Raw genomic sequence first — 17,382 nt, forward strand, 5'->3', positions numbered from 1 at the left:
CATAGAAATTAGGTGCAGGAGTAGGCCATTCGGCCCTTCGAGCCTGCACCGCCATTCAATGTGATCATGGCTGATCGTCCAACTCAGTATCCCGTACCTGCCTTCTCTCCATACCCTCTGATCCCCTTAGCCACAAGGGCCACATCTAACTCCCTCTTAAATATAGCCAATGAACTGGCCTCGACTACCCTCTGTGGCAGAGAGTTCCAGAGATTCACCACTCTCTGTGTGAAAAAAGTTCTTCTCATCTCGGTTTCAAAGGATTTCCCCCTTATCCTTAAGCTGTGACCCCTTGTCCTGGACTTCCCCAACATCGGGAACAATCTTCCTGCATCTAGCCTGTCCAACCCCTTAAGAATTTTGTAAGTTTCTATAAGATCCCCTCTCAATCTCCTAAATTCTAGAGAGTATAAACCAAGTCTGTCTAGTCTTTCTTCATAAGACAGTCCTGACATCCCAGGAATCAGTCTGGTGAACCTTCTCTGCACTCCCTCTATGGCAATAATGTCCTTCCTCAGATTTGGAGACCAAAACTGTACGCAATACTCCAGGTGTGGTCTCACCAAGACCCTGTACAACTGCAGTAGAACCTCCCTGCTCCTATACTCAAATCCTTTTGCTATGAAAGCTAACATACCATTCGCTTTCTTTACTGCCTGCTGCACCTGCATTCCTACTTTCAATGACTGGTGCACCATGACACCCAGGTCTCGCTGCATCTCCCCTTTTCCTAGTCGGCCACCATTTAGATAATAGTCTGCTTTCTTGTTTTTGCCACCAAAATGGATAACCTCACATTTATCCACATTATACTGCAACTGCCAAACATTTGCCCACTCACCCAGCCTATCCAAGTCACCTTGCAGTCTCCTAGCATCCTCCTCACAGCTAACACTGCCCCCGAGCTTAGTGTCATCCGCAAACTTGGAGATATTGCCTTCAATTCCCTCATCCAGATCATTAATATATATTGTAAATAGCTGAGGTCCCAGCACTGAGCCTTGCGGTACCCCACTAGTCACTGCCTGCCATTGTGAAAAGGACCCGTTTACTCCTACTCTTTGCTTCCTGTTTGCCAGCCAGTTCTCTATCCACATCAATACTGAACCCCCAATGCCGTGTGCTTTAAGTTTGTATACTAATGTCGATTCATACTGCACCCAGTGCGGATGGGATGATGTACAGTCAGAGACGCTTCCTTTACAGGAGATTGTACACCTGGCCTCCACTTGTACATTAACATTAGCTCTCACAGTATGAAGATCAAGGCATTGTTTGTCCAGGTCAGCCGCAATACAGACTACAAGGGCAATTGTTCAACAGATCGTAATCTGCACTGGTGTTTCCATCTATACGTGGTGCTAAAATCTTGGAGAACAGGAAGTTTAATTGCTGAAGATCACAGAAAAAGTGGGACAGGCAGCATCTCTGCAGAGAAGGGAAGGGTGACATTTCGGGTCGAGACCCTTTTTCAGACTTCTGTCTGAGGGGCCCGATCTGAAGCGTCACCTATCCTTGTTATCCTTGTCTGAAGAAGGGTGTCAACACAAAATTATACCTATTCCTTTCCTTCAGAGATGCTGCTTGTCCAGCTGAGTTACTCCAGCATTTAGTGTCTTATCTTCGATCTATAACCAGCATCTACAGTTCCTTCCTACACAAGATAATTGTTGTTTAGCTGGAATAAGGTGTGATTAATGGGTGTGCAATTTTCTTTCTAATACTCCAGGCTAACCTGCATGCACTGATCCAGTTGAAACCAGCTTTAACCCACCTTGGAGACAAAGGTTTGCTGCTACTCCTTCGGTGAGTACAATTGTTCAAACTTCCTCCGTCATCTCCGGTTTCCACTGCTACACTCCTAACAACACAATAAGATCAAGCAAGACCAACCTGACACAGAAAAAGACACAAAGTGCTGAAGTAACATCTTTGGAGAACATGGAGAGGTGACATTTGGAGTTGGGACCCATGCTTCAGGCCTCATTCTGAAGGGTCCCGATCTGAGCGCCAACTTGTCTTGTTCTCCAGAGATGCTGACTGGCCCCCTCAGTTACTTCAGCATTTTGTTTTTTTTTATAAACTAGCATCTACAATTCCTTGATTGTCCTAACCTGACCCATTTTCATCCGTTTTTATTAAACTCCAAACCTTCACAGCATGGGAGCAGGCCATTTAAATCACCGAATCCTCGTTCAATAATTTCATCAGCTCCATTCCCCAGCAATTTGCACGTTCTCAAGTGCCTACCCAGTTTCCTTTTGATGGCACAAATTGATACTGCTTCCAACACAGGCAGGCGATGAATTACAGTTCATAATTACCGGGACTTGTTTTCCATGCATCATTCCCTCTTTATTTTAAATACGTTTTCCCTCGTCCTTCGCTTCAATACATAGCAAAGTTTGGGGGAGGCGCAGTGGTATAGTTGCAGCCTTACAGCCCCAGAGAAGCAGGTTTGATTCTGACTACAGGTGCTGTCTGTACGGAGACTGCATGATCTCCCTGTGATCGTGTAGGTTTTCCCCTGGTGCGGTTTCCTCTTCCATTTCAAAGGCGTACCAGTTCGAAGGTTAAATTTGTTTCGGTAAAAATTGTACAATGCCCCTATGTGTAGGATAGTGCTAGTGTGCGGGGATCGCTGGTCGGCACAAACTCGGTGGGCCAAAGGGACTGTTTCCGCTAAACTAAACTAAAATGACAACCACATCTTCGCTTAAGATAATCGTTTAGTTGAAACTCTCAACATCCTGCTGGGCATCACAGCAACCAACCTGCTACCTGAAGAATAACATTGTCATGACTCTGCCTTAAGCCCATTTTGTTGCTTGTACTTCAATGGATCACTAAATACCTCTTTGATGTTCCTCAGACTATCCTTGACCGGACTTTGCTGGCTTTACCTTGCACTAAACATTATTCCCTTATCATGTAATGGGGAATGGGGAAGTACACTGTGAATGGGTTGATTGTAATCATGCATTGTCTGCTGATTGGGTAGCACGCAATAAAAAGCTTTTCACTGTACCTCGGTACACGTGACAATAAACTAAACTAAACTGAAGTACCATGAGCAGCACATTTGTTTATAATGGGGAAGTTTATTGAATGTCTTCTGAAGTTCCCATGTAGCTCATCGTTGCCACTTTCACACATCAACCCTTTCAGGACCTATTTTGTGCGCACACAACAGTATAACACAGGAACAGGCCGTTCTGCCTACAAGTTCTGTGCTGAAGATGGTGGCATCTCCTCTGCCTGCATCTGATCCATATCACCTCGTTCCCTTCATATCCATCAACAAACCTCTTATAAACCACTCTGCCTTCACCATCAACTGTGGCAGCTCGTTCCATGCACCCACCACCCTCTGTTTAAAAACAAATCAAAGCCTCACATATCTCCTTTAAACTTTTCCCCTCTGACTTTCAACCTCTAGTCTTTGTTATTTCCACTCTGGGGGAAAAAGGTTACAGCCATTTACCCTATTGTTATCTTGCCAAATTTTATATACTTCTGTCAGATCTCCACTCAACCCCCAATCTGCCAGAGAAAACAGTTTGTCCAACCGCTGCTTATAGCAAATACCCTCTAATCCAGGCAGCATTCTTGTAAACCTCCTCTGCACCCACTCCAAAGCCTCCACATCCTTCCTGTAAAGGGGCAACAGGTTTCAACCGCTCAAGAAACTTAGTGAACCAGTAAGCAAATTTTCGAAAGTAGCGCAAAATTCATGGCATCTAAGGAATTAGATATTGATTAAAATGAAAAATATTTGCTCATGTCGTTTAATATATTATATGTAATCTAAGGGGTCATTCTTTGACCACTGCCATGCAAACATTCCTACCATTTCCGAGCCTGCCTGTGTGCTTTTCAGCTTGTCTGCCTGTCATTGCCCCTCCTTCCCTTCAGTCCTGCCCTTGTAGAGTCCCTATCTTCCTCTTCTTCCCTCCCCTCCATGTCTCTCTTGCTGTCTCTTACTCCCCTCTTTTGGCTGCCCCTTCATTCTCTCTCCTCTCTCTGGCTGCCCCTTCCTCTATCCCCTTTCACCTTTTTTTAATCTCTTTTGACAAAGGAATCTGCACCTCAACAGAGAAAGTTAGTGTGGCCAGACAGAAATTGGTTTAATCCTCTGGCCATCCTTTGGCCAGCTCTTCATTTTGTAACATAAAAGGACACAAAGTACTGGAGTAATTCAGTGGGTCAGGCAGCATCACTGGAGAACATGGATAGGTGACTTTATAGGTTGGGACCATTCTTCAAACTGGCTATTTTGAACCATGGCACTGACTGGATTCCTGATAGAAACGTAGAAAATAGGTGCAGGAGTAGGCCATTCGGCCCTTCGAGCCTGCAGCGCCATTCGATATGATCAAGGCTGATCATCCAACTCAGGATCCCATCCCTGCCTTCTCTCCATACCCCCTGATCCCTTTAGCCACAAGGGCCACATCTAACTCCCTCTTAAATATAGCCAATGAACTGGCCTCAACTATCTTCTGTGGCAGAGAATTCCACAGATTCACCACTCTTTGTGTAAAAAATGATTTTCTCATCTCAGTCCTAAAAGACTTCCCTCTTATCCTTAAACTGTTACCCCTAGTTTTGGACTTCCCCAACATCGGTGATGACATGTGGTTTATTTTTTCCAGATTTTTATCAATTCCTAAGGGATTCTCCTACCTGAACGAAAGAGGTTATGTTACCAAGCAGTTGGAAAAATGGCAACAGGTGCGTATGGTTAATAGTTTCAGTGACTAAAACTCTTAAAGTGTTTCATTATTAGGCTGTTAATAAAGTCTTTGTCCCAAATGACTGGACGAAAGGAAACAATTTGCTGCAGATTTGACATTTTGCAGCAGGTATTTTATTTCCATATTTAGTCCTGTGTAAGGGTGGTGTCAGCTCCGAGATAGTGGATAAAAGGGAGCAATGAAGTGCTGTGATGGTTCAATTCTCATGATCAATGGTCTCCACTTTAACGTCATCAAATATAACTCGAGGAAGCTACGCAGTAAATGAGGGATAGACTATTTGGGACTAAAGTGGCAAATTTCCGAATGGTGAAACCAGGGGTTTCTCTTTTCCAGATGGCTATGGAGGCTCAATCATAGCATTCAAAGCTAAGGTCAATGGCAAAATTGTGGGATACAATAGGAAAATTGTGGTGAGGGAGAAGATGAAGATTTTATTGAAAGTTAGAACAGAACTTGTGTCAAACAGCCTGCTTTGTTTGCTCTTATTTCGCATGTAACTAGTGATTTCTCAAGGGCCACTGTACCTTCTGTTGGTTTCAGAATACTAATGTCATGAGCATTTTGTCGGCTTCAATTTAAGATCTTGAATCCCTGAATAATAGCGATATTGCTTATTGCTTATTAATGTCACTATACTGAGATATAGCGGAGAATGCAGACAGGTCATGCCATGCATGAGTACATCTGGTAGTGCCAAATAGAAAACAATGCAGAATATAGCCGTACAACTGCAGAGAAAGTGATTGTCATCCTCGATAACAATCGGCACGGGAGCACCTCAAGGCTGCGTGCACAGCCCCCTGCTGTATACTCATGACTGTGCAGCTGGACATAGTGCGAACTCCATCATCAAGTTCGCCGACAACACCACGGTTGTGGGACGAATCACTAATGGGGACGAATCAGAGTATAGAAGTGAGATCGACCGATTGACCAAATGGTGCCAGCACAATAACCTGGCCCTCAACACCAGCAAAACCAAGGAACTGATTGTGGACTGTGGATCCAAAGATCTTTCCTGGTCCCAGCACACTGATGCAATTATAAAGAAAGCTCATCAGCGCCTCTACTTCCTGAGAAGATTACGGAGAGTCGATATGTCAAAGTGGACTCTCTCGAACTTGTACAGGTGCACAGTAGAGAGCATGCTGACCGGTTGCATCATGGCTAGGTTCTGCAACTTGAGCGTCTAGGAGCGGAAAAGAATGCAGAAAATCTCTCCGCTGCCATCAGGTAGAAGGTACAGGAACCTGAAATCTGGTACATCCAGGTTCAGGAACAGCTTCTTCCCAACTGCAAACACAACTTCAAATAAACTATGAACCATAACAGCCTATTGCACTTATCTGTTTATTTATGTGTGTGTATATATATTCTATGGTATATGGACACACTGATCTGTATTTATGCCAACAATATTCTGTTGTGCTGCAGCAAGAAAGAATTTCATTGTCCTATCTGGGACGTGTGACAATAAATTCTTGACTTGACTTGACAGATATAAAGCGCAAATGCAAGGGCTGCAAAGAGGTAGAATAAAAGATCAGGAAATTCATCCCTGACATATGCAAGGTCAATTCAAAAATCTGAGAGGGGAAATGTTTTTAAATCTGGTGATGTGAAATTTCAAGAGTGTATCTTCAGTCTGATGGGGGAAGAGAGAATGATTAGGTTGTGAGTGGTTCTTGATTATATTGTCTGCTTTCCCGAGGCAGAAAGATTTGGGGTGAGAGAGAGAGAGGCTACTCTGTGATCGTCTGGGGTGTGTTTACAATCTCTTTGGCAGGGTAGTTGCCAACCCAAGCTGCGATGCATGTGGAACCGGATACATTGAATGCTGGGTATGTGGTTCAAGTTAATAGAATATAGTGCATCGTTTCAGCAATGTAAATACCATCATATGTGCTTTCAGGAATACAACTTGAAGTATGTGGATCTGATTGAAGAAAAGCTAAATGAGGCACTCACTACATATCGCAAACCCGCTGACGGAGAGAACTATGTGCGTCGCAGTAACCAGAGGTGAGCGACTGGGTAAATGGTTAAACATTTATTAAAATATTTACCACATGCACAAGCCAAGTTTTAAAATTCTACAACCACTTCTGAATGCTGAGCATTTTGCTTTATCACTTTATTGCTGGATAATTTAAGATTTACAGCAATGAATTCTGAAAGGAAAAGCTGTATGCAAAATGAAATTAAACAATTTTGGGTGGAAGGCTTAATGTCGACATTTTAGCTGAGAAAAATAGAAACATAGGTCCATTCGGCCCTTCGAACCAGCACCGCCATTCAATATCATCATGGCTGATCATCCAAAATCAGTATCCCGTTCCTGCTTTTTCCCCATATCCCTTGATTCCCTTAGCCCTAAGAGCTAAATCCAACTCTCTTGAAAACATCCAGTGAATTGGACTCCGCCGCCTTCTGTGGCAGAGAATTCCACGGATTCACAACTCTCTGGGTGAAATTATTTTTCCTCATCTCAGTCCTAAATGGCCCACCCCTTATTTTTAAACTGCGAACCCTGGTTCTGGACTCTCCCAACATGGGGAACATTTTTCCTGCATCTAGCCTGTCCAATCCCTTAAGAATTTTATGTTTCTATAAGATTCCCCATCATCCTTCTATGTTCCAGTGAATACAAGCCGAGTCTACCCATTCTTTCATCATTTGTCCATCCCACCATCTCGGGAATTAAACTGGTGAACCTACGGTGCACTCCCTCAATAGCAAGAATGTCCTTTCTCAAATTAGGAGACCAATACTGCACACAATACTCTAGGTGTGGGCCCACCATGGCCCTGTACAACTGCAATAGGACCTCCTTGCTCCTATACTCAAAGCCTCTCGCAAAGAAGGCCAAAAATTGGCTTTCTTCACTACCTGCTGTACCTGCATGCTTACTTTTAGTGATTGATGTACACTCAGGTCTCGTTGCACCTCCCCTTTTCTTAATCTGACAATTCAGATAATAATCTGCCTTCTTATTCTTGCCACCAAAGTGGATAACCTCACATTTATCTACATTATACTGCATCTGCCCACTCACCCAACCCTATCCAAGTCACCCTGCAGCCTCACAGCATCCTCCTCACAGCTCACTCTGTCACCCAGCTTTGAGTCATCTGCAAACTTGGAGATGTTACATTTAATTCCCTCGTCTAAATCGTTAATATATATATATATATATTGTAAATAACTGGGGTCCCAGCACTGAGCCTTGTGGCACCCCACGAATCACTGCCTGTCATTCTGAAAAGGACCCGTTTATTCCTACTTTGCTTCTTGTCTGCCAACCAGTTCTCTACCCATGTCAATACCCTACCCCCAATACCATGTGCTCTAATTTTGCACACTAATCTCTTGTGGGGGACCTTGTCAAAAGCTTTTTGAAAGTCCAGATACACCACATCCACTGGCCCTCCCTTATCCATTCTACTTGTTATATCCTCAAAAAATTCCAGAAGATTTGTCAAGCACGATTTCCCCTTCATAAATCCATGCTGACTTTGACCGAACCTGTCACTGCTTTCCAAATGCGCAGCTATTACATCTTTTAGCTGTTGAGGTCTGTCTGAAGTCGGGTCTCCACCTGAAATGTAACCAATCCAGTTCTCCAGAGATGCTGCCTGATCCGCTGAGTTACTCCAGCACTTTGTGTCGCTTTTTACAAACCGGCATCTGCAGTTCATTGATTGTACATTTTGCTGAGATTAGTGCTGTGCAGTCTCCAAGAGCCTGATGGTTGCTGGGAAGCAGCTGAACCTGGAGGTCACGGTTTTTAGGCTCCCGGCTCCCGATGGCAAGCAGCAAGATGAGGGCATGGCCATGGTGGTGTGGGTCCTTGATATTGGCTGCCTATGTGTGCCTCACTGTATTGTGTGGCCTTGTTTGCATGGAATTTACTGACCACTGATTTCTGAATATTCCCCGCCTGGGCCATGAATGAGAGCAGCAATGAGTGCGGATTAGGTTTATTTTGTAGTCACCGCTGCAACACTTGCAGAGCATCAGCATTAGCTGAATACTCAAGACAAGTGAGGATTAAGTCAATTGGGGCGGCACAGTGGCACAGCAGTAGAATTGCTGCCTCACAGCACCAGAGTGATCCTGATTACGGGTGCTGTCTGTACGGAGTTTGCACGTTCTCCCTGTGACCACGTGGGTTTTTTCCAAGTGCTCCGGTTTCCTTCCACAAGCCAAAGACCTACAGGTTTGTAGGTTAATTGGCTTCGGTAGAAATTGTAAATTTCCCCCAGTGTGTAAGATAGTGCTCGCGTGCGTGCAGGGTGATCGCTGGTCGTTTTAAACTTAGTGGACCAAAGGGTCTGGTTCTGCGCTGTATCTTTAAAGTAAAGTCTAAAGGATGCAGGGATCGCTGCCGTGACACTAGTAGAGTATCAGCTCCAGCAACTTTGCTTCAATCCTGTCCTCCAGTGCTGTCTGTGTGGAGTTTGCATGTTCTCCCTATGACTGTGTGTGTGTGGGTTTCCACCGGATGCTCTGGTTTCACCTCTCATCCCAAATTGTGTACTGCAAATTGGCCCTAGTGTGTCAGTAAAAGGTTGAATCTAGGGCCAGCTGATGGGAAAGTGGGGAGAATCAAAGTGGGAGCAGTGCAAGTATTGGTCTCAGTGGGCCAAAGAGCCTGTTTCTGCGTTGGCTTCTTGATTCTGAGATTCCAAAGTAAATGCTGTGCAATAACAACCATTGCCCACTTGGTGTTAGGAGTGCGTTAAGTAAACATCTTTAAAGGATTATAACCAATAATGAATGGCTGAGGCTACTTGCAGCAGCACAAAGTTATTACATCAGCTTTATCTTAATTTAAACCATTTGCGAGACAAAATGACCACCACCGTCACTGAAATAACATGGTGGGGCACTTTAAATAATTAGTTTTTACAATCTTATCCTTTTGACTACTGTGCTTACAGACTTGGGCTGCTGCCAGTAAGAATTTCATTGTTTTGTTTTGATACACATGTGAATAAACCATTCTTGACTCTTGAAATATGATATTTAACAAATGCAAGCTTTCCTGTTTGTCTCTGAAAATTGCATTCAGGAACTCCGTGTATAAATACAAATGCAATATATAGCTTGAAATACAGAGAGTTAAGACTTTATTTATATGTTCTGTATTGAGAATTACATTTTTCCCTTGTCTAGGTTACAACGGCTGTATGTTTACCTGCCCATTCATCTATATAGCCAGCTGGTGCATCATAAAACTGGCTGCCATTTACTGGAGACACAGGTCAGAAAACCTTTGTGGAGCTGAGTATACCTTTCAACATGATAAATGCAATGCACAGTCATGACTGTGATTAACACAGTATTTAATACAGTAATAAAACAGTATTTAAAACCCTGTCTCTTCACTCAGTTGCTGCTTGTGTGTTATTGCACGTGTCAATAGGAGCGATTGCTGACCATTTGCAATGGGCACTCAGTGAAACTGACAGACTGTGTTCTTGAAGGATAAAGGTGTCTGATTACTGTTGGGACGTTACATGGAAGCAATTTTTGCCCCCTGGGCTGTTATTCTATGACAGCTTTTTTTTCTACACCTTAGTTTCAATGTGATTTTTAAGTGTTATCTAGTTCCTGATCAAAATCGTTTTATAACCAATTTGGCACGTGTATAATACAAATAGCGTACAAATATGTTATCCAATTTGCAATATGAATACATGTAGCAGAACTACCTGTCAACAGGAGTCCCTTAATACTCTGGGTAAAATCTATGCATTACTTTATCTGTTCCCCTCTTGATTTTACACAGATCATTCCTCAGCCCCCTGTGCTCCAAAGAATAAAGTCTTACCTGTCCACCCCCACTGTAAATCTGTGCCTCGATTCCCGGCAACATAAATCTTTTCCGTGTGAATCTCAATCCGAGGAGTTTAGAGGGTTCTTTATTGTTTCCCAGCCCATGGTGTTCATGCCACGGGAGTGTCTGATTTGCCAGTGCAGAGGAGAACGTACTCGATGTAATTGGGAATGTTAGATGGGCAAGAGCTTTACTCGGTACCATTCTGTTGTTGCAGAGCATTGTTCCAGACTTGAGTTACGTGGTGCGTTCACCAGCCCTGGACAAGTGGGATGGTGTGAAGCAGCTGAAAGCAGCACTCTGGGCCCTGGTACGACGGTGTCTTTTCTTTACATGGTTACCTTTCTGTATTTCCACCCTCATCATCTTGTCTGTATGTCTTGTTAACTTTTCAAATCATCGTCGAGTTCCTGAAACGTCCGACCCAGGCCTAAAGAGACCTGCGATTCTTACATTTTCCTTCTCTCCAGAGACGCTGCTTGTCCCGCCCGCTGAGTTACTCCAGCATTTGGTGTCTACCTACGATTCCTACATCTCACTTGAATGCCCGGTGTCCTGGATGGGTAAAAAGGAGTCGGACTGATGCCAACAATTTCCTTCCACTGCAGTTCCGTGCAGCTATTGCAGGCTGCCCCAGGGCCTCCCATAGTAGTGATAATAAAATACTTCATGGTGTTCATTAATGGTGCGGTGTATATTCCATTAGTTTAATTATGATTAGTGTCAAAGAGTGATAATTCCTTCACGTCATTGAAAAATAACAAATTTATGTTGAGCGATATGTACTTGCGATAGTTTTAGAAAAACGGGTCAGTTCCAGTCCCAGACAGGTGCAGACCCAGTCTGAAGATGGGTCTCCACACAAAAGCTCACCCATTCCTTCTCTCTAGAGATGCTGCCTGGCCCCCTGAGTTACTCCAGCATTATATCTCTGACACAGTGACTTTTCTCAGGAACTGAACCCTTATGCAAACCATGTCTATTTATGCTAGATTGTTTTCTGAAAAGAATTATCTGGTGACCAAATCTCTCCCCCCTGGTAAATCCTCTTCCTCCCCAATCCCATCGGACAAAAGATACAGAAGCTTGAAAGCGCGCACCACCAGACTCAGGAACAGCTTCTTCCCCTCTGTTATCAGGCTTCTGAACGGCCCTTCATAGGCTAGGGTGCTGTCCGATTCACCTCTACCCCATTGTGGATATTGGACTTTGTCTCTGGAACTGATGCGCTACAATGCTGAGAACTATATTCTGCACTCTGTATCTTCTACCTATTGTACTTCATTTGACGTAATTGTATTTATGTATGTTATTAGCTGATGAGATTGGATAGCATTCTAGAACACAGTTATTCACTGTACCTCTGTGCATGGGACAATAATAAACCGAAACTAAAGATGGCCATCTTTTCTCTTCAAATGATGCTGGATGCTTAATGATTCTAACCGAAATGTCGTCTGAATTTCAGGGAAACATTGGCTCATCTAACTGGGGCCTGAACCTTCTCCAAGAAGAGAATGTGATCCCAGATATCATCGTCCTGGCCCAGACATGTGAGACCCTCTCCGTCAGAGGGTAAGCATCAACCCTGCTTGGAATAAACCCGGAGGAACGGCGTAATACATGTTGCAGTAAATCTCGAGACAATGAACTGCAGAGGCAGGTTTACAACAAAGAGAGCAGCGTCTCTAGAGAACATGGATAGGGAGAAGAGTCTGAACCAAAAACGTGATCTATTCATATTCTCCAGTGATGCTGCTTGACCCGCTGAGTTACACAGGCACTTGTGTCTTTTTTACCATTAGATCTCTGTGCTTTGACATGTCAGTGATAGCTGATAGGTGAATGTTAATTGGATTTCCAGAGACTGTGAGGTGATGTTAGGACAGCACAGTGGCGTGGCGGGAGAGCTGCTGCCTTACAACGCCAGAGACCTAGGTTCGATGCTGTCTACGAGTGCTGTCTATGCGGAGTTTGTACGTTCTCCCGTGACCACGTGGGTTTTCTCCGGGTGCTCTGGTTTCCGCCCACATTCTAAAGACGTACAGACTTGTAGGTTAATTGGCTTTAGTAAAATGATAAATTGTCTGTTGTGGGTAGGATAATGCTAGTGTACGGGGTGGTCGCTAGTCAGCACAAACTAGGTGGGTCGAAGGGCCTGTTTCCGCACTGTATCTCTAAGGTCTGCATGTAAAGTTAACTGTGATGTTCTTTGTGAGTGTGCTTATTACAGTGCATCGGACGTGGGCTTGTTATTTCCACTCACTCCTTTTCACTATGTTGCCCCACAGGACGTGTTTGTATGTGCTAGGCCTCTTAGCAAAGACAAAGCAGGGCTGTGACATCCTGAAGCAGCACAACTGGGATGCGGTCAGGCACAGCCGCAGGCAGCCTTGGCCCGTGGCCCCTGACGACATGGAGCAACTGTACAGCGAGCTCTCCTCGGTCCCCAGTACCCTGAGCCTCAGCTCCGAGTCCACCGGCTCCAGGCACAACAGCGACAGTGAGTCTCTGCCCCAGAGTGAGTATCGTGTGAAGTTTGCCCGTCCTCCCAATGTATCGGGAGACCTCTGCAACAGCACAGCACCAGTCGCCAGCCAGGGTTTGTGTCGGCTCCCTGACTGTTCCCAAACAAAGCTTTGGTTCAAAGATGGTTGCAATGAATTTGTCATGTTGGCTTCAAACATAGAAGAGTACAGCATGGGAACAGGCCCTTCTGCCCACAATGTCTGTGCAACCATGATGCCAAGTTAACCTAAAACCCATCTTCCTGCCTTTCCCTCCACTCATATGGTCATTTGCCTGACTAAATACCTCTTACCTACTTCTATCCTATATGCTTCCACCACTTGCCTTGGCATGCGTTTCAGATGCTCACCACCCTCTTTGGTCAGCAAAGAAAACTCCTTTGAACTTGCCATCCCCCTCACCTTAGAGCTATGCCCTCTAGCATTTGACATTTCAACCCTGTGGGGGAAAAAGACTCTTGACTGTCAACCTTATCTATGTGTCTCATCATTTTATAAACTTTGATCAGGTCAGCCAGTCTTCAGTCTCCGACACTCCAGAGAAAACAATCCCAATTTGTCCAAACTCTCCTTCTAGCTAATAACCTCTCATCCAGGCAGCATCTTGGTAAACCTCTTCTGCACCCTCTCCAAAGCCTCTGCATCCCTCTGTAACGGGGTGACCAGAGATCTGCACACAATACTCCAAATTTGGCCAAACCAAAGTTTTATACTTTAGCAACATGACTTTCCAAATGTTATACTCAACACCCCAACTGATGGTGGTATGTCTGCCTTATAGACAATAGGTGCAGGAGAAGGCCCTTCGGCCCTTCGAACCAGCACCGCCATTCAATGTGATCATGGCTGAATATCCCCGATCAGTACCCCGTTCCTGCCATCTCCCCATATCCCCTAACTCCGCTATTTTTAAGAGCCCTATCTAGCTCTCTCTTAAAAGCATCCAGAGAACCTGCCTCCACCGCCCTCTGAGGCAGGGAATTCCACAGACTCGCCATTCTCTGTGAGAATAAGTGTTTCCTCATCTCCGTTCTAAATGGCTTACTTCTTATTCTTAAACTGTGACCCCTGGTTCTGGACTCCCCCAACATCACTGTCTTTCCCACTATCTACTGGTTTTGCACTTACAGAGAGCAATGTACTTGCACCCCAAGATCCCTCTGTACGTTCATACTCCTGAGGGTCCTGCCTTTTCTGTATATTCCTCTTCATTTAGCTTCCCAAATTACAACACTTGCTCAGATTAAACGTCATCTGCCATTTCTCTGCCGCTATTTCCAATTTCATGCTGTATCTTTTAGCAACCTTCCTCGCAATCTATAACTGCTATTTTCTGTTAGCTGCATGTGTCCTGATCAGCCCATCTACATTGTGTGCCTTATTAAAGAGCACTTGCTATTGATACATAGATCCAACTTCCATTTCCTTTTGATTTGATTGAAATATCGACGCCAGTTTAGCGAATGAACCTCAAGACTGAACGCAAGAGCCATGGTCAGGCCCGGCACTGCATGATTTGAATACAGAGCAGAGGTCTCTAGACTGTCTCATCAAACATTGCCTTCATTTTTCTCTGGTTACATTGGCAAACCAGCCAATTTATTTCGCCAGAAGGTGGTGAATCTGTGGAATTCATTGCCACAGACAGCTGTGGTATTTTTAAAAGCGGAGATTGCTGGGTTCTTGATTTGTTAAAGGTAACAGGGTGAAGGTGGGAGGATGGGGTTGAGAGGAAAACGTAGATCAGTCATGATTGAATGACGGAGTAGCCTCGATGGGATGAATGGCCTAATTCTGCTCCTGTGCCTTCAGGACTTATGATCTTATTGGCTTGATTAAAGTTCAACTTTCAGTGGATATTAATAAAGCAGATTCAATAGCAGCTTTTAAGAGGCTTTTAAATAGACACATGGCGGGATATGAATCAATTGGCAGTAGAGGAGATTAACCTGGCATCCTGTTGGGCAAAGACATTGTGCGCCGAAGGGTCTGTTCCTGTACTGTGCTATGTGCTGTGCAGATCATTGTCCCGTGACCAAAAGGCTGATGCATTTACCGTATTATGCAATAGTTACACTTCAAAGGGAATTTTTGCCTTTAAAGAGGAGCAATTATTTTCCTTACTCAGAAGTCATGAAAGATCTGTATAAATTCAGCTCCTGATCAGTGGGACATGCTAACTGGTCTGCTTCATTTCAGGCATGTTTATCATGGAAGATGACCGCTATGGGAGCAGCACGACGAGCACTTTCTTCCTTGATATCACTGAAGAGGGAGACCCGTCTTTGCTACTGAAGCCCAAGTCAATGAAGGAAAAGGAGCGAAGCCCTCTCAGCATCCTCAGCTCGTCCAAATTTGTCACCCGCCGCTTCTTCAACAATTTGACCTCTCTGCCCAGCAAGAAACTGCGCAGCAGCAGCGAGTCGAAGTCGGCCAAAGTGGCAGTGGAGAGGAAGCATGTACACCAGCGCATCCGGGCGGTGACGGAGCCGGCCAACAGCACCGAGTACCTGCAGAGCGAGGTCTTCACCAGCATCTTCAACGGCACCCGGATGCACAAGAGCCACACCTTGAGCCTGGAGACCTCCTTCGTTGGCAACCGGGATCACGGAAACGGCGGCAGCTCGCACAGCATCTCGGAGACGGAGCTGAAACGCCCCAAGACACTGCTGGTGGACAACCACAGGGAGCAGATTGTCAAGGATAGGTCGATGGGGGACGGCACCGCCGGCCCGCAGTTCAAAAGCCGCAGCCAGAGCTTCAACACGGACACCACAACCAGCGGCATCAGCTCCATGAGCTCGGTCAGCTCCAGTCCTTCCAGTGAGACGGTCCGTCTCGACCTGGCCAACGCCGACACCGACTGTGGCAGCCTCAACACCATCGTCAGTTCACGCACGTTGAAGACCAACGTGTCCCCCACCCCTCGCTCCAACCATCTACCTCTGTCCAAGTCCAACTCCGTCTCGCTGGTACCCCCCGGATCCTCTCACACTCTCCCGCGGCGGGCCCAGTCGCTCAAAGCACCTTCTGTCACCACCATCAAGAGCCTGACCGACTATAGCTTCAGCTACACCAGTCCGCGCGATGCCTTTGGCTACGCCACCCTGAAGCGGCTGCAGCAGCAGAGGATGCACTCGTCACTGTCGCACTCCGAGGCCCTCGCATCGCCCGCAAAGGACGTGCTCTTCACAGACACCATCACCATGAAGACAGGCAGCCTGGACTCCAGACTGACACCCAGAAGGTAACCCCGTGTATTCCTTTTTTCAAAAGGGGTTTATTTTACAGATAAACTAGAAACAGGCCCATTTTGACCTATGAGTCCACGCCGACCAGTGATCACCCTATACACTAGTTCTGTCCTACACACTAGGAACAATTTACAAAAGTTCATTAACCTACAAACCTGTACTTCTTTGGAGAGTAGGAGTAAACCGGAGCACCCGGAGAAAACCCACGCGGTCATAGGGAGAACGTGCAAACTCCATACAGACAGCAACCATAGACAAGGTCGAACCCGGGTCTCATAAATCCGAGCAGCAGAATCTGGCCCATCAAGTCTACTCCACCATTCACTCATGGGCTAATCTATCACTCCCTCCTAACCCTATCCGCCTGTCTTCTCCCCATTACCTCTGGCACTCGTACTAATCAAGAATCTATCAATTTCCATCTTAAACATATCCATTGACTGTAAAGATTCTTTGGAGAAACAAGGAACTGCGGATGTTGGTTCAAAAAAAGGCACAAAGTTCTGGAGTACACTCAGTGGATCGGGCAGCAACTCTGGAGCACGTGGATAGGTGAACTATCCATGTCTGCACGAGAAGCTGCCTGACCTACTGAGTTACTCCAGAAATTTGTGCCTTTTTTTGAACCATCATCCACAGTTCCTTGATTCTCCAAAGAATCTTTACAGGACAGATCGGTGGCACAGCACTGGAGTTGCTGCCTTAGAGTGGCAGAGAATGTGTCCACTAGTGGAGAAATCTAGAACCAGAGAGCACAGCCTCAGAATAAAAGGACAAACCTATAGTAAGGAGATGAGAAGGAATTTCTTTAGTCAGAGGGTGGTGAATCTGTGGAATTCATTGCCACAGACAGCTGTGGAGGCCAAGTCAATGGATATGTTTAAGATGCAGTATAATGTGGATAAATGTGTGGTGGCAAGAACAGGAAGGCAGATTATTATCCGAATGGTGTCAAGTTAGGAAAAGGGAGGTGCAACGAGACCTGGGTGTCCTTGTAC

General features: G+C 45.3%; 1 protein-coding gene across 3 annotated transcripts in view; it reads left to right on the forward strand.

Annotated features, from left to right (window-relative positions):
* Positions 1–17,382, forward strand: part of rictora (RPTOR independent companion of MTOR, complex 2 a) — a 128,366-nt gene that overhangs the window by 92,571 nt on the left and 18,413 nt on the right. For 2 of the 3 annotated variants that reach the window (XM_055632066.1, XM_055632068.1), the window contains exons 24-31: positions 1,730–1,806; positions 4,656–4,734; positions 6,673–6,782; positions 9,939–10,026; positions 10,820–10,912; positions 12,071–12,177; positions 12,894–13,123; positions 15,330–16,377. In XM_055632066.1, coding sequence (XP_055488041.1) covers positions 1,730–1,806; positions 4,656–4,734; positions 6,673–6,782; positions 9,939–10,026; positions 10,820–10,912; positions 12,071–12,177; positions 12,894–13,123; positions 15,330–16,377 — 1,832 coding nt within the window. The remainder of the gene's footprint in view (positions 1–1,729; positions 1,807–4,655; positions 4,735–6,672; positions 6,783–9,938; positions 10,027–10,819; positions 10,913–12,070; positions 12,178–12,893; positions 13,124–15,329; positions 16,378–17,382) is intronic. The other variant, XM_055632069.1, reaches the window with a different exon arrangement.

The sequence above is a fragment of the Leucoraja erinacea genome, chromosome 3 (assembly GCF_028641065.1).
Source record: "Leucoraja erinacea ecotype New England chromosome 3, Leri_hhj_1, whole genome shotgun sequence".
Classification (NCBI taxonomy): Eukaryota; Metazoa; Chordata; class Chondrichthyes; order Rajiformes; family Rajidae; genus Leucoraja; species Leucoraja erinaceus.